Source organism: Podarcis cretensis (genome assembly GCF_951804945.1).
Source record: "Podarcis cretensis genome assembly, chromosome: 12".
NCBI lineage: Eukaryota > Metazoa > Chordata > Lepidosauria > Squamata > Lacertidae > Podarcis > Podarcis cretensis.
The window spans coordinates 14,858,971-14,886,182 of NC_137181.1; the positions used below are offsets into that span (position 1 = coordinate 14,858,971).

The following is a 27,212-nucleotide window of genomic DNA, read 5'->3' on the forward strand; positions in this document are numbered from 1 at the left end:
ACAGTGCAGCAGTTGTGTAAATTATGCCGTAAACCATAAACCAGTTAGGCTGCATTTGTAAGATGGTAGTGAGGTGATGAGTCCTCTTGCTTTATTCTTGTTGGTTTCACTTTTGCTCCAGATTAAGTTGAGAATTTGCCTATCTTCCAAATTCATCTACTCAGGCTAAGGGATGATGATGCAGTTCAGGAAAATCCTCCACTCACTTTTCCACCCAGACACATCTTCAAAGGGATATGATTGGATGTGGTACCCATAGACCATAACTAATTGTGATTTATATTAGGCAGTATATGCTGCCCTATAACCAAGTTCTCAGAGTGGCTTACTTTTTTAGAAAATATGTATTCTTCTTAAAGATTTCTTGGTTTACCAAAGTATGTGCAATGTCTCTTTTTTCAAGTCAACATTTTCCACAGATCAGTTTCATTTGTTGAGACATTAGTGTTACATTGGCAAGAAAAAGGGGAAAGAGGGAGAAAGGTGATGGGAGTAGTGGGGTTGGGTGGCAATACCTCTGTTTAATGTATGTGTGGGGCTCAGAGTGGCTTACTAAAAGAAATATATGTTACGTATTGCTCGATTATAACAACAGGGTGACTTAAAATAGAGAATGGAAGTTGTTTAAGTGATAGGCCTTCTGTGTCACTGCTTACCGTATTTTTCAGTGCATAAGACTATATTTCCCCCCTATTTTTTCAAGTTTAAAATTGGGGGTCGTCTTATACACGGATAGAGTGTATGGGGGATTTCTTTATTTGGAGTCCCAAAAAGTAGGGGTCGTGTTATACATGGAAAAATATGGTATATATAAACTCGACCAGCCATCTCTTGCGTGTTTCTCTGCTTACCATCAGAAAGGCCTGTCAGGCTCTGCCTCTTTCTCCTCCATAGTCTCAATATTGCCCTGGTAGACCTCAACAGGAAGGAGAATGGGGATTAAACTAGAATTAGTTGGCCAGTCATTGCCACTGGCTCCACCTCCTGTTTGCCTCTCTGCTTTCTGCTCTGACATTTCCACTGGGTACCAAACACCACTGGTTGGATGGCCGAGTGTGCATTTGAACTTCGATTCAGCCCTAGTCCAACTCTCTAACCCCAGCATCACATGCCAAGGAAATGTGGTAGGACAACTGAGGAGAGTGATTATGTTAACAGCGACCGTATACATGTCAGTAAGACACTAGATGCTCTGCAATATTGCTATATTGCAATATTATCTGAAGGAGAGTCTCCCCCCCCCCATTCTACCCGGACGCTGAGGTCCAGCGCCGAGGGCCTTCTGGCGGTTCTCTCACTGCAAAAAGCCAAGTTACAGGGAACCAGGCAAAGGGCCTTCTCGGTAGTGGCGCCTGCCCTGAGAAACGCCCTCCCACCAGATGTCAAAGAGAACAACAACTATCAGACTTTTAGAAGACATCTGAAGGCAGCCCTGTTTAGGGAAGCTTTTAATGTTTGATGTATTATAGTATTTTAATATTTTGTTGGAAGCCGCCCAGAGTGGCTGGGGAAGCCCAGCCAGATGGGTGGGGTATAAATAATAAATTATTATTATTATTATTATTATTATTATTATTATTATTATTATTATTCCAAATTTAAGTATTAAGTCATAAGGTGACCACCAAGTCCCTGGGCCCATAACCCCAAAGAACACAGCAAGGAATGAGAGGTGCTCTCTAGCTTGGGCCGGTTTGGATCTTGTGCGCTGCAAAAGCCATATGCAGATACTGGAATAAATATAGACAGTGAATAGTGCTCCTATTATAGAGTAGAATTCTTACTTTATTCTAAATACACCTCTTGTTTCGCTGTAAGTGTTCTAATTCTAGTATTACACCAGAGGTCTTCATTTTTAGGACACTCATTAGTGTCTAGAATAAACTGCATATATGTTAATAACCTGTCATTTATCAACAGTTTCTTACTCTGAAAGTGGCACCGTTAAACAAAGTTATGTAGTGATCGAAAGGCAGGGTTAATCTTTTTAAAAGGGGGGATTCTAGCCTGTAACGGCACTGTGGGCGATTTGTGGCTTATCTGTACCTTTCGCCTTCTGCTTCTGGAAATTTTTTGTAAACAATGCCAGCTGCTTGTTATGTCCTTGTTTATAGTTAGATGGATGGGCAAATTGCAGCATGGGGCCGGGGGGGGGGTGGATAAAGAGGGATTTATTTTTTTTAAGTCTAATTGAAAACGACTGGGCTCTAAGCATTTTGCACACTTTTAAAAAAAAATAATAGATGATGCTTTAAATGCTAAGTTCTGCATTTAAAGCAGGAATTCCATTGCCACTGACTTTATTATTCCTAATAATTTATATGCTCATATTAATGGGCAGGAGAGACTTTACAGTAAAATCCTTCCAGAAGGTTTATAGTTTGCATTAGGGTTGGGGAAAAAAGTCTCTCCTGTACTGCCACCTCCTTAGATTGCTTGTGGAGTCTCTCCTCAGAATTTCAAACAGACAATCCTACTCTCCTATTGGAGAGACGTCTCCTATTGGAAGGGACGTGGGTGGCGCTGTGGGTTAAACCACAGAGCCTAGGACTTGCTCATCAGAAGGTCAGCGGTTTGAATCCTCGCGATGGGGTGAGCTCCCGTTGCTCGGTCCCTGCTCCTGCTAACCTAGCAGTTTGAAAGCATGTCAAAGTGCAAGTAGATAAATAGGTACCACTCCAGCGGGAAGGTAAACGGCGTTTCTGTGTGCTGCTCTGGTTCGCCAGAAGCGGCTTAGTCATGCTGGCCACATGACCCGGAAGCTGTACGCCGGCTCCCTCGGCCAATAAAGCGAGATGAGCGCTGCAACCCCAGAGTCGGTCACGACTGGACCTAATGGTCAGGGGTCCCTTTACCTATTGGAGAGAATGTCCAAACTGAGTTGGAGGGTAGGGAACAGGTTATCCTGAGGAATTGAAGACATTTGTTGTCCGGGGTCTGATTTCCGGCTAGGAAATGTTGATAAGACCGAGATGTTGTGTGTTATGGTGAACATCATGTAGGTTTACTGTAAAATAGGCACAGACAGCTTTGGTCCTTTTGGATTCCGCTGGCAGTGCATTCCCCTCTCTAGGGACGTCATCCTCTCCTTAATATTAAAGAGACCATATTGCGGTTACAGGTAGCATGTAGAACTTCATTTTCTTAGGGTGGAAAAGTGTGATGGACTTTAGGAAATCCTGGTGCCTGTGACCTCTGATATTATTAACTTTCTATATTTTAAAGGTTAATTCAAAATATTTCTTGTTCGTTTCATTACTTCATTCTTGAAATTCTTGTATTGGGGGGGAAGTGATCGATTAGACAAAATAAAAGAGAATGTATTTGAGTGGCCATGTTTGTGACAGCTCACAGGCTGAACCCAGCACGTGAAGCAATTATATCTGACCTTCTGGCGCCTCACCATTTTAAACAGGGTTTTCCCACAGTTTTAGTTTTGGTGAAATGAAGAGTGATTTCAATTATTATTCTTATTATTTAAATATTATTATTAATATTTATTAAGTTTGTATACCATCCTTCATCTGTAGATCTTGGGGAGGTTCACAGCATAAAAATAAAAGATAAGAACACAGTATACATTAAAAAAGAAGAATAAACCAAACCAGTAGCCCCTCTCCCCCATCCTCTCCCACAAACACATTTAAAGGGATATAAGATGTTTCATGCTGTAAGAAATGTAGATACCGCTTTAATGTTATCTTTCTTGAATTTTGCAACATGCAAATATTATTTGTATATAGTGCAGAAATCCTGCGGCCCTACAGATGTTGTGGGACTCCTTCTCCTATCTGTCCAGTCAGCATGTGGGATGATGGGAGTTGTAGTCCAGCAACATCTTAAGGTGCAGAGGCTCCTCATACTTGGTGTAATGGCTGTCCCCCAAGTTTGTGACACTCATTTGACATCAACACAAAACTGAGCCCTTTAGTGTCATTGGCCCAGTCCTGTGGAATGATCTTTCAACAGAGATCCTATATTAAGCTTTAAAAGTTTGCTGAAAATTTTGCTTTGCCTCCAGACTTCTGCAGGCAATTAAGAAAAAACAAAGCTGTAATAGTTAGCTGGTGGTCTGTTTTAAAATTGTGTGTGTGTTTCCTCCCGCCTTGAGTGTATATAATTTGTTACTTTTAATGAAATTGTGGCATGCGAGTATTTTTGTAAATACAGTGCCTGACCTCTGCTACATGGCAGAAACTTTATTATGGAGCAAGACTATTTCTGAGGACAGGAGAGTTAGTTTTTTCAGCAAAAAAGCATATCCTGGGCATTATCTCTGGAGAATAAAACTTTGCTCTATCTGTATACCAAGAGTTTGAAACCACACATACAGAGCTTGCATTAATAGAGCTTATAAAACAAATAACCTCCAAATCAGATTGTTGCAGTTAACATAATTTCCCTCATAATCTTACTTGTGGCAGGTGCAATATAATCACCATGTAATCTATTTTATAATTCATTATTGTTATTTTTCCACTGCAGTTGAACAAGTAAAGGGGTCATGGCACGCTTAACGAAAAGGCGTCAGGCAGATACAAAAGCTATCCAGCATCTTTGGGCGGCTATAGAAATCATCCGAAACCAGAAGCAAATTGCTAACATTGACCGTATTACAAAGTAAGTGTCATTTAAATACTACTAATTAAAATAAAAATGGTGTGACCCAATGAGAAGGTGTCAGGAATAAAAATGGAGTAGCACAGAAACATTTTTGCCATATAATATATATATTATTTTCTCATATGAATCTGTTTACTCTTGTACTCTATATTTCAAGTCATGGACCATGCATTTGAAAAAGGAAACGGTTGTGTTGAATTGAAATTGACCTGTGGTCTGTCTTGTCCAGTCTCCTGCCATTAATAGCACCTGACACATGATAGGAAGATGGAAAAAGTTGTTCTCAAGTGGAAAATAATATCCCTACTACAAAGATTGTGTATTAATGGTGGTATTCAATCCTAAACAAAAAAAATTCCTTCCAGTAGCACCTTAAAGACCAACTAAGTTAGTTCTTGGTATGAGCTTTCGTGTGCATGCACACTTCTTCACGAAAGCTCATACCAAGAACTAACTTAGTTGGTCTTTAAGGTGCTACTGGAAGGAATTTTTTTTGTTTTGACTATGGCAGACCAACACGGCTACCTATCTGTATTCAATCCTAGTTATACTTGTAATAGACCCACCAAAGTTAATGCACCTGACTAACCTAGGTCCGTTAATTTCAGTGGGTCTACTCTGACTAAGTTGACTACAACCCTATATAGTGAAAGGTTTTCAATCTTTAAAACAAAACCAAATAACTCTTCCTGCTTAATAACTGCATGTGAAGACTAGCTGTGGGGAAAAAATTATTTGCAACTTTTATGTCCATACGGAACTCTCACTACAACCAACTCTTCTCCCTACTACAATCATTGGCTGCATTCAGACTATACAGTAATGCCAAATCTCTAGAAAGAACCATAGCTTAATGGTAGAACATCTGCTTTGCATGCGGCAGGTCCAGGTTCAATCCTTGACATCTTCAGTTACAATGAGGAAGCAGTTAAAGGGAAATGCCCTCTGTGCCCCAGCCAGAGTAGACAATAATGGGCTAGCTGGAAAAATAATTTGACTTGGTGAAAGAAACTTTCTATATAAGAAACGTCTGGCTTCTGGTTGTCAAATGCGGGAGGTCAAGGCTCCCTGGTGAGCAAAAACCTTATTCCACTTTCAAATGGGTTTATAGCAACCTTTTGGGCATTGCTTATTGATTTTGTACGTTGAATAGTTTGTCCTGCTTTTCTGTATAGGTTAAGAGAAGTCTAAAAATCCTGGATAGGGTGTTTTCCTCACACTAGCAGAAATTTGAAGTAATAATCTACAGCCATCTCGTTTTAGCAACACTGATACTTGATTTTTTAAATTCAGCTTATTTCCTGCCCCTCCTCCCTAAGGAGCCCAGGGCAGCAAACATACAAGCAATAAAACAATTAAAATATCTAAAAATGGAACTCCCAAAGGCTAGTACAAATAACGTTACTGGTGCATGGTTGCTGTACGACAGTGAAGCAGATGCAATGATTGGCAGCTGTCGTGTTGGTCCCAGGCTTCAGAAGGCTTCTTAGCTGCACGAGGGACAAGAGGCTTGGCTCTCAAGGCTCTCTGTATCTTCTCTCCATGAGCATCTTGTCCTCTTGCTGTTCCAACTCCCCCCTCCTTAAATAACCTTATTTGCAGCATGACTCCCATATCACCCAAGAGCCTCTACAAGCTCCCTCAAATCTGAGAAGCGTGCAAACTTTCAACACAGAGCCCACCTTGTTTCTGTGCAGCAGGAGCTGGTAATTTCTGCAGAGAACAGCAAACATATTAATCTGTCCAAGGGTAGCAAAATCTACCCTACTACTCATTTGACCAGCTAATGAAGCAGAAGACAGAGCAGTGCGTACTGATGGTGTAGGAACTGAGTGTTACTCTGTTGGTTATTTGATTTGGCTGTTTTCTTAATAACAGTGAATTGTTCCGTTCTGAATAACGTGATTGTTATGGCATGTCAGGGATGTGATGATACTATTATTCTTAATGGATTTATATCGGGGGATGAACCACTGAGTGCAGTAATTGCAGAAAAGGTGTATAAACCTGACGACTTCTCGGTTTGCAGCACAGTCGTAACCAGAAGTAAGTCCCACTGAATTCAGTTTGGGGACTTACTCCTAGGTAAGTTGAGTTAGGATTTTTGGAGAGTTATAAACTGAGCATCGCTACTGGGTACAACACACTAGATTGAATGGGATTTTTTAAATAAAAAAAATTCCCAGCTTAATTTATTTAAAAAATGAATTTTACTGGCTGCTAGATTACAGACTGCACTATACACCTGGTTCTTTTTGTTTACTGTCTGGGCTTTTCCTTTGGAGGAGGAGAGTGTCTGCCTTGTGGAGGGACATTTTTGTAAGAATGCTGATTCAGCAAGTCTGAGTATTAAGTAGGCCAAACAGATAGGCCGAGGGAAGCAGTGTAATGAGATGGGAACAAAATAGCAATTTGTGAGAGATCTCGCAAAATGTGAAAGCACCATTTAAGAAAGGCCATTTGAAAGTTTCCTCAAGTTTTACATCAATGGAGCAGGGAGATGGTTAGCGAATAATGCTATTGCATTCCTTGAATTTCTAACCAGTACTTTAATTTTGCATATTGCATAATAAGCACAGAAAATGCAACAGCAGGCCAGTTTGGGGCTGATTTGCTGATATGTGTAAATGGCCTTGTTTACAGGGTATGTCTTGTTCGACTACAGAAACCTTTTTTTTTTTAACTGTCTTTCATTTTCTAATGTGGTTGACCTTGATGAAAATCCAAATCCCTCTAGCATACTTCATGTCATAACAGATTAATACTAACATAAACAAAAAATAATAAGCCATTACCATCATTAAGGAAAGACTACACTTGAATTTATCATTAACCTTGCTTTCAGGTTTAGATAAGCTACATTGTTAAAAAAAATTGTGTGTTTTTTTGCTGAAATGTAACAATTTGGTGTCCGCTTTTCACTTTTTAAGATACTTTTTATTGTATGGTTTTATGTTTTATTGATGAAAGCCGCTTTGATACAATTTTATAACATAGCGGTATGTAAATATTTTGATAAATAAACTTGCTAGATTTTCTCATAAAATCTATTTCCCCTTTCATATTGCATTTGGCTGGCATCTTTTCATAGTTTTGTCTCCGTAGAGTCCTCTAAATGATGGTTGCGTTCCATCCAGCTACCAGAGGAAAGGAGGGTGGGATAATGGGCCGTATCCAATTAACGTGTCCTATCAGCTCAAGGAGTTATGCTTGCACGTGGAAAATTTCCACCCTGCAAGTCCCAACTCTAATCTTGGGTTCACCAACTCTCCCAATAAGATTGGGGGAGGGTTGGGAGAAGAAGACGAGCGATTCTGTTGCACAAGCTTAAATCTTTGCATTGGCGGGACACATTTGTTGGATATGTCTCAATATATTTGCTGTCTTGTTTCCGTGCTGGATAGATTTCATTAGCCTTGAAACTTGCATGTCTCATTTCAGGGGGGTTTGGCCTGTAAAATTGGTTGGTGGATTGTGTTTTTTTGTTGTATTGGCTTACATATTCCCAAATGTGTTGTTCTGTGAAAGGGTCTGCATTTGTTGTTTGAATGGCACTTATGAGATTTGATCCTAAGTACCGGTGGATCTAAAACAGACTAACGAATACAATAACTAATTGAGAGAAAAGCAGGAACTAATTGAGACAACACATCATTTTGGTAGTCAGGACAGCAGAGCTGGATTCATGGAAAGCTTATCTTTAATAAGAGTTGCTGCGTTCAGATGTCAAAGTAAAGTTTAGCTTGATGAGAATAATCCTCAGGAAGGCTCAGGTTCCCACAATCTCCCATTCATCCAGTATAACCATGAAAAGGAGATTGAAATTTCATTTCCGCTCTCTGATAAATTATATGTTTATGATCTGTAGACCAAGTAAACACAACCTTGAAGAAGGCATTAATTATAGTTAGCACACTGCCTGAACCCTAAACTATGGCTCATGTTGACTTAAGGTTTGTTTAAACAAGCCAGCTTCATAATCCATTATTTGAAGTTTGCTAGTTTCAAATAAACCATGGTTAACCTTCATCACAGCTTGTCAATTTGGACAACACACCAAGCTATGGTTTATCTAACCGGGAATCAAAAGCTGATAAACTCTTCTTCACAGGCTCATTCAAGAGGAGAGGGTAAGCATGCATACTCAAGGTTCATTTTGATTTGCTGTTGTCATGCAAATTGTGCCTTCATGTGATACCTGAACCAGTCTAGTGTTAAAACTGTTTTGGTTTTGTACCATTGACTAAAGGGGTGAGAAATTATTACTCCAAGAGACCTGAGTAGTTGCCCAATAATGGGCAGCAGACCTCATGCCGTATCTATTGACCTTTCAACTCCATGACAAACAAAACCCAGAGGGTGAGCTGGCAGAGTAAAAAATGCATTTCTTCCTTGAGGATGATAGCAGGAATAAATTAGCAGTTACGATGTTAAGGGAAGCCCCTTGTTGAAATCAGCTTTAAACCGATCAAAAGCCCTTTCATTTGCAGAGGCAAAAATAAGATGCTGTCTTTTCTTCTGGCATTTTAAAAAACAAACCCCTATTCATACTGTTCATTCCTTCACCATTAAGGTGAGCTGCATGAAATTGATATTCTTGTGGCTTGTTGCTTTTGGCACAAGAAACACTGGCTTTCTGTTCTTGTAAAACATTTTTTTATTGTAAATTAAAATGTGCACCTATTTTGTCTGTACATGTATAGTTTATTCTTGTTTTGCACGGCTCCCATAACTATCATCCCCAAACATTTAATATTGTAGTAATCTCACAAAAGCTTCTCCAGCTTCTATGGAACAGCTGCTTGGGGAATTACAGTCTATAGGCCCAGTTTACAAGCTACTTTGCCCAAACATCGTCTCACCTTTGCTACTGCTGCAGGGTTTACTTTCACGTAATTCAGTAAGCAAAGGATGGGGTCCAAAGGTGTTGGAGAACTCTACCTGCTACTTGCTTTACCGTAATCCAGAATTCTTGCACTTTGTTACATTTCCACCATAGGTAAATAATTTTTTGTTCTTTCATGCATTTAAATTGGTTTGTCCCTATAAAATTGTCTTGCTAGGATGCTATATTTCAAAATACTGAAATTGAGGTTTTTCCTTTGCTGTTTTAATTGACATTTTAAGTACACTGGTACCTCGGGTTAAGTACTTAATTCATTCCGGAGGTCCATTCTTAACCTGAAACTGTTCTTAACCTGAAGCATCACTTTAGCTAATGGAGTCTCCTGCTGCTGCCGCGCCACCGGAGCACAATTTCTGTTCTGTATAGTATTGCGCTAGTTATGTTGTTTATTTATGTATCATTTATTGTATTTTTATTTTTATTTATATGCTATTATTTTGTTTTAAGTTACATTGTAGCTTATCTGGGATATATATATATATATACCAGTATATTATGAGGAGTGGAATATAAATACTTTAAATCAATTAGGCAGTCAATGAACTTTCAATCCAGCAGGCCAAAAGCCTGCATGAACAGAAGCATTTTGAGTAAATGACAGAAATTCTAGGTGCTACAACTGTTCCATGTGCCTGGTCCCCATTTCTGTAGTGGTGCAAAATAAGAGAAATGAAGGATCTGTAAGAAGCAGCTGCTCTGAATTATGGAAAATATGGGCAGAAGGGGGGAGTTCAGCGGCACAACTGCTTTCGTGGCTTGTGTAGGTGGGATATTCAGTCTAACCGCCTGAGCTGTAAGTTAATGGCATGTTTGAGTGTGAATGTACAGTGAATTTAATTGCTGGAACAAGCCCGCCTTATCTGCATTAAAATCATTACTTCTGACAGAACTGACCAGATAATGAGCATTATATGAGGTTGCATGTTGCCTGAGGTATTTAAAGCGTGAACAAACAGGATCACCTCTTAGGTCTGTCAACAGCTTCTGCGGAAATGTCAGGCAGATTTCAGTGTAATTCCATCTGCTGTGCATCTCTCTATCCAAGGCCATGCATATGAAGCCTTGTATTTTTAAGTAAATTAGCTATTTTTAAGGATTCCGTGCAGTGGCGTAGGCTCTCGTGTCACGTTAAACCATGGTTAATTTTTAACCGTCGTTTCACTTGAATGAACAGAACGCTAGGGCACACTTTTCAAAAGTACCCTTGCCTGCAGCGAACCGCGAGCCTAGACTTGCTGTGTTGCCCAGACCAGAGCTCTTGGCATGTTTCTCTCTTAACATTGTGTGGTAGACAAGGTTTGTTCTTGGCTTACCACTCATGGTTTGCTCATAGGAAACAAGCAAACCACAAGGGTGGCTCAGACAACACAATAGGAATAGCAAAACATGGACTTTTGATCAGGGCACACCAACCTGCTGCTCATTTGCATTAACCATAATTAAACGTTAAATGTAGTCCAGCTGATTTTAGGCATGTGAACTGTTTAACTGTATGATAGTGACTGGACTGGGAATGGTCCCTCGCGTCTTTTAAATGTAAGAGGTAACCGGATGAAATAAAATAGAACCTTTTTCTTTTGGCTGAAATAGAATTTAAGCTTCCGAGGCTAGAGAAGTCTTGTTTGTACAAGTTTGAAAGCTTGCCTTTTATATTTAATATCTTTGTTGTAGTTTTTAAAATATGTAATTGAATATTGCTTGTAAAAACCACCTTGGTAGGATTCATATCCTGAAAGGTGAGCTGTATAAAAAAATTGCAGTAAATAAACAAAAATTTCCACCAATGCAAACAAAATGGTAGCAAAAAAGTATAATATTTCCAGAGCAGCACTCTGTGTGTACCTTGCCCTCGTGCGGTTGTGTACATTTTGAAAGGACTTGTTATGATGTTTATTTGAAGATAGAACTTTTTTTTTTTTGGCCCACATTTTTTCCTGTAACCTGAAAACTAGTGGATTCAGATGTTAGCTCCCATCGTGAGTCTGTATTGATGCCCTTGGATAGCAAGTCACTAAAGCCTCTTAGAGATATTAATGAGCTTGTGCTTTCAGTGAATGTCAGAGCCCCCTGAATGTTCAAAAGGATTTCAGCTTCGCTTCCTCTTTTTGTGTAACGGGAATAAAAGTGACACCACAAGGGGATTGTGGTGAGGTTCAGCGAGATGAGACTATTTTGGGGAGTGTCAGAGACATACATCTCAATTGTTTTATTCCTTTTGTATTCTGCCATATAAAAATACAATCAATAAATAATAGAGCCATATGCGTAATGAAATTTAAATGGTAGAAACAATAGCTTGGCACCATCAGCATTCATATTTATACAGATCTTCTTGACAGGTCGGCATTACTCGTAATCCAAATGAGTTTGCATTTTTAAGAGTTTTGAAACTTGAGGGCCTCCCCCCCATATTGGTAAGAAACTGAGTGCGTTAGGTGCTATTTAAACCAAAAGGAATAGGTAGAGTTGCTTGTTTATATCGTAGCTTTTAGGGTGAGCTTGTTCTCTTGCGCAGGATTCCTGCTGCGCAACCTTGTAGTAATCTAAATGGGTTTTGTATTCTCTGTTTGTAGATGAGTAAATCCTGAGAAGCCTGAGCTATAAATACCAGTCTACTGAGCTGTGACCTAAGTTTCTTTACCCCTCCCTCCCTCTTTCTCTCTCTCCCTTCTGTGCCCTGTGGGCAGACAGCCTCATCTGGCCAGATCAGGAATCTAACAAGCAGATTATCAAGAAGAACCTCTTTATTTCAGCAGACAGGTCTTTATTTTAGCTAGTGGAGATTAGCATTAACTTCCCCTGCCCGAGAAGTTGCAGTGCAGACGGGTTGTTTCAGCCTCCTGGCCGCTTAAAGGCTGGTTCGGTGTCTTAGGGGAATTAACTTTGTCTCTCTGCCATGTACTTACCCATCTGCAAACATATTTGCTTTCCTCCTCCCGCCTGACTGGAAAACAGCCTAAGGAGTCTAAAATGTTTCCCAATCTGTTGACCAGAGGCTGAACGCAAATAAGTTGCCTCAGCTCCCTTCCTCCAAGGTAAGGATAATCAGATCTTTCAAGAGAACAGCTACGAGGGGTTGCTTTATCTCTGCCTGCCGAGCAAGATGGTTCCTTGTGCCCCATTAGCAGCAGAAGCCAACTCCTTGTGTTAGTAACTAACATGCGCGGGAGTTTTCTTCTTGCTTTAGTTTGATAATATCCAGGACTGTCACTCTAGCGTCTTTAAGATTTCTGCTTCCCCTCTTCCATGGCTTCATTGCAATCACTCAATGAGACAGGCAGCAGAGGAGGGCGACTAAAAAATGGCGGACATGCAGAAAGTTCTAGAACGTCGGCATAAGCAGACAACCTTCTGGCTCCAGTCCATTGGCTGACAGATCTCTGTTGCTTAAGGCCAGGGGTTGGAGCCAGCACCATTTGACTTCGTTCTTATCTGAGTACCAGGAGAGCAAGTGGACGTTTTCTCATGCTAAATTACACCACCACTTCAGAGTCTCCTGAAAGGTTACTTTCCTTTTCTAACAACAAAACTGTACTGGTGTTTTACGCTGTTTTCTTCAGTAGCACTTGCCTGCCATCTTATTTTATTCTGTCTGTATTCTTCTGGAATTATTATTTCTTCTTCTGCACTGATGTTTCTCTGGCGGGAAATAGAACATCTGTAAGGTTTTTTTTAAAAAAAAATTAAAAACAAAATAAAAATTGCATTGATACCTACACTAAATTAGTGCTTTTATACCTGCTTTGTTGGCTATACATACCCATGACAATGCATGCACTAAAATTCTAAGACTTGAAATCATGGATTTCCAAATTCAGTTGATCTCCATTTCAGCTTTCCATTGCTTCCTCCCTGTTAAACTCAAGCCCAGTAGGTTTTGTTTTGTTTTGTTACTTCCCTTGTTATATGGTCAGCCATTCAGAAAGGTCCTTTTATTCTTACTCCCTACTAAGTAGGGATGATGGGTATTATAGTCCCAAAACAGCTGGAGACCCAAGTTTGGGAAACGCTGTTCTAGGGTACCTGTCACAGGAGCCTATTACATATAGTATCCATCACCACCAAAACAACCTGTTACATCCAATGTGCTGTGTGTGTGTAATTTACTATGTGAAAGCATGGGATATCCACATGTGCACTTGTGTGGAAAGAGGGAGATAGCCCTTTAAAAGAAAGAAGAAGCAGGTTCTCTCATTTTGCATTGTCTTGTCATTCAGTTAAAATAAGATATTATTGATTTAATTTCTACATGCAATCAAATTGTCCAAGACTCTACTTCTTTGGTGATCATGCATAGCCAAGTAAAATTGTCTTCCATGAATATGGTCTTAACAATGTGTCTGTAAGTGACCATGGAGGCCAGTTCTGGATCCACACGTCCTTCCACAGTGAGGGCATAGGTTTCTGGGCAGTAGTTGATCGCAGTGAGGATTTGCCAAACGGGCCTTCCTCTTAGCTCATTTCTCCCTTTTGTCCAGAGTTTGTGCTTCTTCAAAGCCTTTGGTAGAGGCTATTCCCCAGTTGGAGTGCTCGCAGGCCAGTATTTCCCAATGATCTGTGCTTATACTTCATTTTTTAAAATAGATTTGCCTTGAGAGCGTCTTTAAACCTCTTTTGTTGTCCGCTGACATTTCACTTTCCTTTCTTAAATTGGGAATAGAGTAGTTGCTTTGGAAGACGATAATCAGGCACCCATACAAGACTAGAGTAAAAAGAGGCTGCAATGAGGAATTAGCAAATCAGAGTAAAAAACAGAATCCTTCACCCCAGTCCTCTGTTTTTAGAGGGGCAGCTCTCCAGTTGTCTAAAACTGCACAGCCACTGTGCATATGTTCCCTTGACAATAATACTAGACTCGGATATTTTTCTTTTCTGCCAGTTCCCATGATACATTTACCACGTGTTACCAGGGATTTGGCAAGCTTTGATTCTGCTTTGATGCTTTTCCATTCATGCTCCCAAATTGCTGGCCAGCCCATGATGAGCTGAAGGTTTCCTTTGCATTCTCCCAATAGTCATCCTCCTTAAAAGGGTTAGGCAGCTTTCCCTCAGCGCTGTTGTGCATTGGCTTGAATGAAAGTTGTTGTGCTAATTGACATCATTGGCAGGTTTTTTTGTTTGTAGGTCTTCAGTCTCAAATGGAGTGCTGGGTGGGTATAGGAGGTGTAATCTCATTATTGCCTTCTCTTAGCCCTGGTGGGTAATGGCCAGTTGAAAAGGAAGACTTCTGTCCTTTCCCTTTCCACAGCAATGTGACAGTTCTTTCCTTCCCCATAAAAGCAAGACCAAACTCTCTTGCAGGAAGAGATCCTACCACGCCAGGAGCTGTAGGCTGCTTCCAGCAACGATAGTTACTTCTGATGGAACCTTAAATGTTTTTAAGTTAATTGTAATTGAGTTTTCTAAATCTGGAGTCCTAAAAATCATGGACTTCCTCGGTATGTATGATGACAGCGTACACGGAGTATGAAAGTGTTAAGAAATGCAGAAATAATGGGTGGAAAAAACTAAAACGTGTTTCAGGATGTTTGAGTAGACACCTCCGTATCGGAAAGTAGATGCGAACATTAAGATGCTTTTGTAAGAACTTGTTTTCTGCTCTCTTTGCAGGTATATGTCTCGGGTTCATGGTATGCACCCCAAAGAGACCACACGCCAGCTTAGTTTAGCAGTGAAGGACGGCCTAGTTGTTGAGACCTTGACAGTGGGATGTAAGGGATCTAAAGCTGGTATTGAGCAAGAAGGATACTGGCTGCCTGGAGATGAGATTGTGAGTATATTTCCCACAAGGCTTTACCTTGCATTTCCTGGTACGTTGACTTGCAGTCTTGCTATTTGCAGTGCGTTCTTGCAGCTTGTGCACGGGGCCTCAGGACAGCTTGCTTTTTTTTACTTACTGGATAGAATGTTATTACCCTTCCGCAGTCTCATGTAGCTATAAGAGTTTTGGTTTCCAGCAAAGGATGTTTTAGAACAGGGGTTTCCAAACTGTGGCCTGTGTGCTGCCAGTGGTCCACACGCTTCATTGAAGTGCTGTGTGAGAATTTGTGACTGAAGATGGCACATTCGTCATCTTAAAAATTCCTGCTGGTTTCTCATTGTGTTTTAACGGATTCGTTTATTTATTATGTTGTATTGTAATTTGAATTCCACGGAGCTCAAATTGTAATACAAAAGTATACAATGAGCAAACAATTAAAAAACGATAAAATAAACTTACAATTGTTACAACAGGCAGAAAAAAAATCATTAAGTGATCTGGGAAGACAGATCATTGGCAATTTTCAGGTGGACCATGAGGGGGAAAGTTTGGGAACCACTGTTTTAGGACCAAACTAATTATTTCCCAGATGAGAGCCTCAGAGGTGAATGAAAGAAGTTTTATTTTTTACAAAAAACAATATACAGTCGTACCACGGAAGTCTAACAGAATCCATTCAAGAAGTCCATTCGACTTCCAGAAGGTTCGGAAAACAAGGCACGGCTTCCGATTGGCTGCAGGAAGCTTCTGCAGACAATCGGAAGCTGCGTTGGACGTCCGGGTTCCAAAGAACGTTTGCAAACCGGAACACTCACTTCCGGGTTTGCGGCGTTCGGGAGCCAAAACGTTCGAGTTGCAAGGCGTTCGACTTCCGAGGTACAACTGTAATGGGTTTTAGCCAATGCTAGTCCTACTCAGAGTAGGCTCATTGAAATAAGTGAAACTAAGTTAGTCATGCTGGTTAACTTCAATGGGTCTACCCTGAGTAGGACTAGCACTGGATACAACCCAGTGTGTATAGATAATGTATATACATTCATATTGGGAGATTGCTATTCTGCTTTTGGGCTCCCCATAGCATCAGGTTGGCCACAGTGAGAACAAGATAGTAGACTAGATGAACCATTGGCGTGATCCAGCAGTTCATCTTATGTTACTATTCTTTAGCCATAGATTAATTTTAAGGAATGGAAGTAGGCCAGGATCGAAACACCTTTTTTAGTCTGAAAATTCTAACCTTAATTCCCACCCCCCTCAACAACATACCATGTCACAAGCTCCTTTTGAATACGCTCTCCCCAGTTTCAAAGGAGGGGAGCTGCTCTTTAGGAAGCCTGAGCCCAGAGCACACGGAACTTGTCGTGTAGGTTCAACGGATCCAGGCCATAGGGTATCAGTCTTAAAATATGACCCAAAAAGTGGGGAGGGGTAGAATTTCGCCAGGATGTCTAGGGATAGATGTTTGCTCTTTAATTGCCCTGTTCTGGTAGGTTATATTTGAAGCACCTAATACTGGTTGCTGTTGGCATGGGTATGACCAAGAATGGCTGTTCTTATGTTCTTTTTGCAGAAGGGTCCTGGATGAATGCCGTCTGAGGAGCTACCATGCAAGAGTTTAGGAGTCTCACTGGGTGTAGGGGTAGGCTGGGGTGGCCAGTTTTTGTCCTTTAAAGTCCTGAGCATTAGGAGAGCCCAGGACCTCTGGGTTGGTGAGTGGCCCCCAGTTTGGCTTGTGAGTCACCACAGAGACCAACCCCAAGCTCCCTTCCCTATCAGATTTATGGCATTTGGGTCATAAAAGTTGGGTGCTTTTATCTATGATGAGTTGTTACATTCAATGAAAAATCAGATGAAAAATTATTACAAATCACTTGGAATAATGCAACAGTATATCCTGACCCAATCAGAACTTTCTAAAATATATGCTTATTTAAAACCCAATTTATATTTACTTGTACAGTGTCAGTCAGTATGCCAGCACCCTGGGAAAAGATTGGCTGTTTCGTCAACAAGATAATGTTGCTGCGTTAAGGTGGCCCATTTGAAAAGTTAATTCTAAATGGCTAATTTTTAGGTAAATTACGGACCCAGAAATAAGGTTACCATGCTGAATGAAGGCATTTACAAACCAGTTCGTTGAAGAATAGTAGAATGCCCGTAACCTCATGCGACAAGGATAATCGCTTAATAATAATACGATCAATGCATGTTTACTTGAGAATAAGTTCCATTGTTTTCAGTGGGGCTCACTCCCAGGAATGTATGTATATTATTGCAGCCTACATTTAAAATGGACGCGGGTGGCGCTGTGGTCTAAACCACAGAGCCTAGGGCTTGCCAATCAGAAGGTCGGCAGTTCGAATCCCCGTGACAGTGTGAGCTCCTGTTGCTCGGTCCCTGCTCCTGCCAACCTAGCAGTTCGAAATGACTTCAAAGTGCAAGTAGATAAATAGGTACCTCTTCGGCAGGAAGGTAAACAGCATTTCTGTGCGCTGCTCTGGTTCGCCAGAAAGCGGCTTAGTCATGCTGGCCACATGACCCGGAAGCTGTACGCGGGCTCCCTCGGCCAATAAAGCAAGATGAGCCCTGCAACCCCAGAGTCGTTCGCGACTGGACCTAATGGTCAGGGGTCCCTTTACCTTTAAAATTATATCCATACTAGAGTAGCAGAAACCCTGCCTTAGAAAACAAAAACAGATTTTGAAGAGCTAATTTAGTCAACCTTGCCCCAACGTGGTGATCTCCAGAGATTGTTGGACTACATCTCCCATCATCCTTGACCGTTGGCCATGCTGGCTCTGGCTGATGGGAGGTGGAGTCCAACAACAGCTGGGGGGCACCAGGGTGGGGAACACTGATCTAGGGAAAAGAGGACAGGGTCGTTCAGGTGTAGACAGCAGTTCAAAATGGTTGTATATATTTACAGGTACCTTTTGTCCCTTCATTCCCTTTTTGCTTGGAGAATTTCTGCTGGTCCCTAATTCAGCTGTTAATTTTTTAAAGTTAGAAACCTTAATATTCTTGACACATTTTACATGGCCTAAGACATAATACCATATCAACTTGTGGTGCTGGACTCAAGTGTTCTGTTTGGTTAGTAATGCCTATGAGGTTTGTGTCAGACATGATGTACATAGGGTTGTGTGCACTTTGCACGAAAGGAAAAACAAAATCCTCCCCCCCCCCCTCAAGATTGCCAAAGTAATTCATACAGAAGTGGCGATATATAAATATATCAAATTTCCTCATCTTTCCCCAGTCTGCATAATTATTATGCTGCAGTTACTCAAGCAAAGGCACATTAGCTTTATATAGCACTGAAACACTGCCCCATCAAAATATAAACATCTTCTGAGCTCTCCTCTGACTTTAGCATGCATTGCCCATATTCCTAGCCAGAAGGTGGTGGAGAAAGTGAACTGAGCTTTTCAAAATGCTGGAATGTACACCCAAGTATCATTTTCTGTGGGTTTTCTGTGCTCGTATGGAATTGCAGAATATGTACAGTCTTGTATGCTTCTATTTAAAAAAAAAGGGGGGGGATCCAAGAAGGTGTGAGATTCTTTCTTTTCCCATGTACATATGGACCACATTTAAAAGGATTTTGCCCATCATAGCTTCCACACTAATACTATTCTTGCACCACACTGCTATAGCGAAGATTAATTTAATTAAATCAATGTGGAATGCTAAGATGAAAGGTGTTGTATAAATGCAAACTCTACATATCTTCTGTAATTAAGGAAGCTGATTTTTTTTTTTGCTTCAGTTTGTTTAATAAATACCCTGACTGACATTCATTTAGAAACTTTAACACTGTTTTTTTCTCTTTTTCTCTTTTTTTAAAAAATATTTAATTACCGGTATACTGCCATCCCACTGCCCCCTTCCACTACCAAATGCTGTTCTTGGTACAAAAGAATGAAATCTCTTGGTTATCATTTTTGCATCGTTTGTTTTTCAGTGTTCATGTGTCCAAAATATTTACTGGGCATAGGCATTGTCTTTGAATGCAGCAGATATGCCTTTGGTTCATTGAGTTCTGATGCAGATGAGCTGCATTTTAAAAAAAAAGTTTGATTTCATCCTTGATCCTTAGTACACTGTGATCCAGCTGCACATGTGTATTATCTCACTCACCTTGGGGCTTTAGAAAATAGGAGTAATATACAAGACGTACTCTTGTAACATGCGAAGTAACCCTGACTGCCAGTTATTCTGTTCCAGGCCTCCATGTCTTGCGATCCAGCACAGCTCTCACAACTCTGTATGCAATTCTATAGAACTTCCCAAAGACCAAATACAAAAATAAGACATTTGTTATTCCACCAAGTGTCCGTTTCTTTAAATAATAGCTCTTACATAATGCGTGCAGTACCAAATTAACATTCATGTGTAATACAGGGTGTCTCAAAGCCAAAGTTCTGTCCAAATATTCCTTCCTTCGATAAAGAGAAAAGGATCTCTACAAGTATACTTGTTGCTAAAGGATAATCCACAGACCGGCAAAAAAACCCAGTGCACATCCTCGGGAGTATTGCAGCTTTGCTGTCAATCACTCAAACCGCAGTGGCAGTGCCCCCCAACTGTGTGAAATCCTAAACGGGATGCCTTACTTTTATATTTGGTCTTTGGGAGGTTCTATATAATTGCATACAGAGTTGTGATCCAGCACATCATGAATGCAGCCCGCCAGCCGTGTATGGTGAACCCACCTGGGGTTTAGTAAACCTGTTGTTTTGTGCTCTTGGCCTTTGACTGACGGTTGACAGGTACCTGCCAGGCCATAGTAGATGACTGGAGGGCTATGTTTAGCTTCATGGGTGAGAAAGTTATATTTGGTGTGTGTACACACACACACACTTAAAAAATCAAAAGCACAACTACTTTGGATTACCAATTAAAAAGGTTAGTATGTATCACAATGAGTTCTTCACCTGTTTTTAAAGTACAGTCCAGAACCACATAAACACTTCCTCTTATAGTCTACAGGTTTCTTTTTCCACTTGCACTGTGTAATTTTGTATTAAAACAACCCTACTTCTCCCTGCAATGGCAATGTTTATCAGTCAGCTTTTTGATCATGTTCCCCATTGTCTGCTAGCTAGTACACTGGCCCCACGAGCCTCCCCTTCTACACGCAAGGATAACACTCGTACCAATTTGCACCAGGTTTTCTGATTACTTTCAACAGTCACTCCCAAGGTGCTATTGTCCCCTGCTTTTTTATTTTATTTTTAACCTGCATTTTTAAAATTTATGAAATGTGGAGACAAGTACCTGATAAAGCATTAACATCAATGCGCTTCCTGGATATTCCAAAGGGTTGACCACCAATGCTGTATGTCATATGATACAAGCATTTGCTTCTTCCCAGGGGTTATTCAGTGAGCATGTCAGTCCCTCTGCTGATTCCGATCAGTGCCAGCGATTGGACCATTATGGCTCTGTCCTTGCTTTGAGTGTGTGTTTTCCTAATTAATTTTAACTGCTTGGGAAAGCTTTCAGGAGGCCAAAAAGGGAAGAGGGGTAAATGGGTGTAGATAAAGCAGCCCATATAGTTTGCTTTAGGGGGGGGTATTTGTATAGTCAGGATGCTGTCTGTAACAGTGTGCTTTCCCCATATCCATGTTTCACTCCGTTTTAGTCCTATGTGCCTCAGATGGGTTCCAGCACAGAGACCATGTGTTTTTGTTTTGTTTTGTTTTTTATTTCGAAAGGCCTACAGTATGCAGCCTTTCTCCCGGACAACAGCAAAAATCAAGGTGAACAACTTTTGCACTATGTAGTCTTTGAATTTCCTTGTTATATTCTCTTATTTCTGTTGTGCATTAAGGATAGTCTAGAACTGTTGCTTCTGCAAATACGAGTTGTTGTATTAATAATGCCTATCAGCCATGTTCCATGCAGTTCTGAGATTGGCCTGCACAGGACTGTCGTTTAAAGTATTATTTTTCTTCTTCTTCTTCCTGGGGAGCTGGAAGTGGTTACTCACATGTTTTGCCACAAGATGTGAAGTTGCAATGGTTTCCCTTTTATCAGTTGTTTCTGGAGTAGATGATGACACCTGGTGGCAGACGTGGCAAGTGCAGAGAAGGACTTTCGTACTTTCTAGATCTGCCATTATTAGAACACTGGCGGCCAGATGTTAAAGTTATATAAATACCTCCTGTCTCATGCGAGGAAATCACATGGCAAACATCCATGTACATCTCTGGCCCTGCAAATGTTCCAACACATATTCAGATGGTAGGCATTTAGAAACAAAAGATCTTGATATTTAAAAATAGTGATAGGATACACATGATAGCAGGAAGAGACATTTGCCAAAATTACCCTTTTGGCATTAGGATGCATTTCTGTCCTTGAAATTTTACTACTGAATTTCTTTTTAAATTTAGATTTTAAAACCATTACCTTTTAAACTACCTTTTAAATTTTAAATTGTTATTTTTTAATTGGAGCTTTTTACATTAGTGGTGCAGGCCCCTTGCTCCTACCCCATTGGCACAAAGACTAGCCTCCTACCCAAGTTCATATTCCTCCCCCTTTCTATCTTCTTCAACATGGTTATGCAAATACTTTTTTATCGTGTTATGGATCTCCTTCTCATTTATATCTCTCTCTATAAATGTTTCTCCAAAACTAAGCTTTAAAAATTGGTGATGAAAATGCTAAAGAAAATGCTTTCCCCCCCCAACCTGTGTAATTATTCAATGTATCTGGATGTCACCCTAAACCATGGTTTGGCATGAGGATGAGAACAAGCTGCAGGTGAACCTTATACTTGTGCACCTTCCCTTCCTGTCATCCAGCACAGCTGCAAGGAGAAGTTTGAAGACTTTTTTTGCTTCTGTTTTTGCTTAAACACATGTTGCCATCCAGACAGACAAAACAGTATATGAAGTCAGTTTGTTTCTTGCAAACCTTAGTTAATGTTAACCACAGTGTGTCAGTTTGGATGACACAACAAACTGTGGTTAAGTGAAAATGGAAGCAAAAGCTTCGGAACACCTTCGTGTGGTTGTACTGGATGAGAAGAGGAGAGCATATGATCTGAGGCTCATTGCAGTTTGTCGTTGTCACACTAAACCATGGTTTAACATGACATCTGAATTGAGCTTTTGTCCTTGACTTGGTAATGTCATTATGAAGGACACACTTGGGATATCCTTCAGTTTATATTTATTTAATGCTACTGAAGCATATGGTAAAAAACAAACGAACAACCACCTGTCATTTCAGGGCTCTATACCTGTGTTGCAACATAATGCACTTCTGCTATGTTGGGTGGTGGATGTTATAAAGATGGTTCAATCCTAGTATGTCAGACGACTAAGCAGAACAATCTCCTTTCGACCAAGGATTTTATACTAGGGGATTTTATACCAAGACACAGGATTGTGACCTGGGTCACCTGGATCCCAAGTTGCTTCGAAGCTATGTGAAAAAGCCCTTAGGTGCAGTGCAGCAACAAGGCATTCTGTGCTCAAGTTAGTTATTAGTACTATATGAACTTTGCGTTAGCGATTTGGAAATCTCAAATTTTATTGCCTCTTTAGTTTTGTTTTTGTTATCTAATTAATAGTAAGGGCCCAATTCATCCAGAGGTTCCTTTGCACAAGCCCTTTTGAAATCCATGTGAGTTGAACAAGCCCTAGTAGTGCTATTGTACAGCGTTCTTTGATTTAAATGGGAGGTTAAGGCTATGCTGCTAGCCATGATGACCACAGTTTACCTCCACTGTCAGAGGCAAAACATCTCTGAATACCAGCTTCTCATAGTCACAGGTGAGGAGAGTAATGTTGCACTCAGGTGCTGCTTGCAGGCTTCCCATAGGCAACTGGGTGTCCATGAGTCTAGATGGACCTTTGGCCTGATCCAGTTAAGTTCTTTTTGTGACCCTTGAAGAAAGACTTCCCAGTGGTGGATTGTGCCAAAACATTTTCTTCTTAAATTGGGTCTTTACTGCTGATGAGCATTTGGGCAAACCTGTTCAAAGAAGAGGAAGGGGAATCCAGTGTGAGAAAGCTCATTAAGATTAACATCCCTTTAGTCTTTGGTAAATAGTATATCAAATGTAAAAATCAGGTGTGCTTTGTTTTCTTTCTGAAGCATTTTGATCTGTGCTATGAGTATAGCTCTAGTATAATTCTAGGGAGGAGCTTATAATATGAAAAGGCAACAGAAAGTAAAAGTCAACACCTTTATTTTATGGTCCTTGTGTAGAATACATTGCATGTGTCTTTCTGTTTTTAATATTGTAGTTGATAGTGAGTCTAAAGAAAAGTTAAGAGAATTGGTGTTTTATTTTGTTTTTCTAAAGCAGAAAATTGCTGCGAATGTGAAAATCACATGGGCTGCTCTCACAAATCATACCTTTGTATGAGTGAAAGCCCCACATATGCTCATCCGATCCGAATATGTTGTTAGGGTAAAAGAACACATCTAATCAATGGGCTGCACCCAACTAAGTCATACTCTGAGTAAACCCATTGAAATTGAAGGACTTAAGTTAGCAAAACTAATGTAAGGCCAGTGATTTCAAGGGTCCTACTCTGACTTTTCCGGGCCTAAAACATTTGGGTTTCTGTGGAATTTTCTTAATATTGTCCTTTGGTCATGTTAAGGCGCTATGCAGGCAGAAGCACCCAGGTGTGCTCCACCCATGCACAATGCAGTTATTCTGGATTCTGATAGACTATGGCCAATATATTTAAGGCAGTGAAAGAACTGATACTCCCTGAATTTGACAGGAGTCAGGGCCAGTGAAAATTTCCCAGCTGAGACAGGCTTCTTATAATATGTAATATGTCTAGAGAGATTGCTGGTGGGCTCAGAGGATGAGAATGTTTCCTAGACTTGATGCAGACACATCAACTTCAAAGGCTGATGAGAAACACTTCATATTCACAGACTGAAATAACCAATGAAGGAATGAGATATTTCCTTTTTTCACATAACATAACATCATACAGAAGTTGAAATTTAGGGAGACCAGGTGAAAAAGAGGACAAGTCTCCTGTAATAATAATCTTTTATTATTATTTATACCCTGTCCAGCGGGCTGGACTTCCCCAGCCACTCTAGGCAGCTTACACTACATATAAAAACATAGTAAAACACCAAGCATTAAAAAAGCTTCCTGATACGGGGCTGCCTACAGATGTCTTCTAATAGTTGTGTAGTTCTTTATCTCCTTGACATCTGATGGGAGGGTGCCACTGCTGAGAAGGCCCTCTGCCTGGTTCCCTGTAACTTCATTTCTCGCAGTGAGGGAACCACCAGAAGACCCTCAGAGGAGGACCTCAGTGTCCGGGCTGAACGATGTTGGTGGAGACACTCTTTCAAGTATACTGGGCCGAGGCCATTTAGGGCTTTAAAAGTTAGCACCAACACTTTGAACTGTGCTCAGAAACTTAAAGTGAAGGTCCTTTAGGACCGGTGTTATATGGTCCCAGCGGCTGCTCCCAGTCACCAGTCTAGCTGCCACATTCTGGATTAGTTGTAGTTTCCTAGTCACATATAGTGTGTTGCAGTAGTCCAAGCGGGAGATAACCAGGGCATGTAGCACCCTGGTGAGACAGTCTGCGGGCAGGTAGGGGTCGTACTTTAATAGTTGTGTAGAAGCATGAATTTTAGCAGATATATACTGTCATGCAGCTGTTAAAGGTGCAGCAGCCCTGTTCTTTATTCACACGGTCATCCTATCTTAATTCATAATACATTACTGAAGTTGAGTTAGGAAGAAAAATGAGCTCAAGTTTCACCACCCTAGGTGTTGCAAGATCTGAGTCACACACACGAGGGCCTCTTGCGGTGCGCTGGTTCACATGTCCCATTAAACCACATTAAAGTTTATTCTGAACCATGCCTTAAGGCAACCGAGCAGCGTGCCCTTGCTCCTCCAGCCTTGGTTTCCTAATTGTGATTTGCTTGTGGGAAACATACAACAAGCACCGATTTGCACATAACACAAATCCAGCCTCTGGTTTTTTTTCCCTCCCTGGTGCGGCAGGAGCAGAGGAGCAGCAAAACACTCTTTCATATTGAACGATTGCTTATTTTAAAGGATGGTTTAAAGGGATGTGTGAACAAGCCCAGCATGTCTGCAAATTGCCTGGCGCAAAACTTGGTTCTGAGACTTCGCTGACACCCCCAATAATCTTGTCGCCTCAGACGACAGCTTCAGTTGTTCCTGCAGTGGAGTTGCCCCTATCAGGGAAAACAGTTGGAAATTGCCACTAGAATATTTATTTCTTTGTTATTTGTAGCATAAAGGCATTGGTCACAATCCGGGATAGCTGATTGTGCTGAGCTGAGGGATTTTTGTTTTCCCTCGCAGTGCGCATGGCTAGGAGTTCAACTTGAACGGAAATCATGTACACTTATTTATTATCTTGAGTTCAGGTTCTGCTTTGTTTTTTTAAAAGAAGGTATTGAAGAGCATTTGAACACATTTTACCCATTGGTTGCTTAATTCCTTCCCACTGACATCAATGGGGTTTAAAGAGGACTTAGCTTTGGCTGGATTGTGGCTCATTCAGAGTTGGGATACAGAAGTGGAGAGATGAGAGACAACTGTTACTTTTTTCTGAATTGTATTGAGAAATCCTATTTATAGGCTTCATTTACACAGTTGAAAACGTTTGAAGGACCAAGAACAAAATTAGGTCAAACTTTCCAATATTTGGATTGACCAAATGCAAAAGGTATGTTAAAAGAAAAAGAAGAAGCTGCTTAATATTGCCGTATTCTAAAGTTTAAAAAGATGCCTGTTTTGTTATGCTCTGCTTGTAGGTTCTCATAAATTTCAAAACTTCGTCCCATTTGTGGATTTTAGTTGAACTTGCACCAGGAGTGCTGAGCTCTTACATGGACCTCTGCTTTGACCCAGAATAGGTCAACTTCAACAGATCTTTCTGTTTTATCCTGAAGGCCTATTTCGATTTTTTTAAAAGCCAATTTCAGTGAAGGAAATGAGAATTTATAAACTGCAACCTTTCCAATGAACCCAATCAGAGCAACAACAAACTACAAGGCAGCAGAATTTGGAAGGAGGAGGGAGATGGTTCAATCCTTATAGCACTAACCTCCAGCAAAAGATCTAGATTTGGCAATTATGTATACTTCACATTTCAGTTGAGTTTGAGCTTTCTCAGGCTTGGTTTACACTTAGGTGGAAGAAAGTCCTCTTCCAGCTGCATGGGATTTTGAGGAGAGGAGGGTGTCCACCTGTGTTCAGCTCAGTCACACAGGACAGTATCGGCTTACCGTCACTCCGTGCTCTTGGAGATAAATCAGGAGACTGAGGAGCCACTTCTGCTCTTAACCAAACAGCAGCCCATCTTCCTCTGCAGCTCTGACTGTCTTTTGAAAACAGTGGCTTCTTTTGCCTAGTCAGGGGAGGTAAGCTATATAGAATAATTTGATGCTTTCGAAAGGAAGTCATAGCTGCTTAGACAGATTGGCGTGGGGTTGCAATAGCAACTCCTGTTCCTTTTTTCCTTTCCAAGAATTCAGGTAAGGCGAATTATCTTCTGAACTCTGCTTGAAAGGAGCTCTCTAAATTCCTCAACGTCCCAAACAGCTGGACAGTGGTGTAGCGTGGGTTGTCAGCACCCGGGGCAAGGCAAGTAATTTGCACCCCCTAACCCGTGGATTTGCGCCCCCTAACCCGTGGATTTGCGCCCCCTAACCCTAACCCCCAGATGTTGCGCCCGGTGCGGCCGGCCCCCCCGCACCCCCCACGCTACGCCACTGCAGCTGGAGGAGGATTCCAGTCCACACTTTCAACCATATATAAAATCATGGTTTGAGCGGCCTAATGCAGAGAGAGTACTCTCATCACCTTTCTTCAAGAAGATAGAGGTCGTGTAGGGATTTTATAAAGCTTGCATTATTCAAGCTTGCACTATTAAT

General features: G+C 40.9%; 1 protein-coding gene and 1 long non-coding RNA gene across 15 annotated transcripts in view; both read left to right on the forward strand.

Annotated features, from left to right (window-relative positions):
* The window catches only part of ZMYND11 (zinc finger MYND-type containing 11), a 105,411-nt gene that overhangs the window by 50,259 nt on the left and 27,940 nt on the right, over nt 1-27,212 (forward strand). For 8 of the 14 annotated variants that reach the window (XM_079946779.1, XM_079946773.1, XM_079946774.1 and 5 more), the window contains 3 exons: nt 4,486-4,620; nt 15,140-15,299; nt 21,011-21,055. In XM_079946779.1, coding sequence (XP_079802905.1) covers nt 4,505-4,620; nt 15,140-15,299; nt 21,011-21,055 — 321 coding nt within the window. In that variant the 5' untranslated portion in view covers nt 4,486-4,504. The remainder of the gene's footprint in view (nt 1-4,485; nt 4,621-15,139; nt 15,300-21,010; nt 21,056-27,212) is intronic. The other 6 variants (XM_079946783.1, XM_079946776.1, XM_079946777.1 and 3 more) reach the window with 2 other exon arrangements.
* On the forward strand, nt 15,306-19,124 carry LOC307199368. The gene is made up of 2 exons (XR_013831934.1): nt 15,306-18,199; nt 18,402-19,124. It is a non-coding gene; the product is annotated as an uncharacterized lncRNA (long non-coding RNA).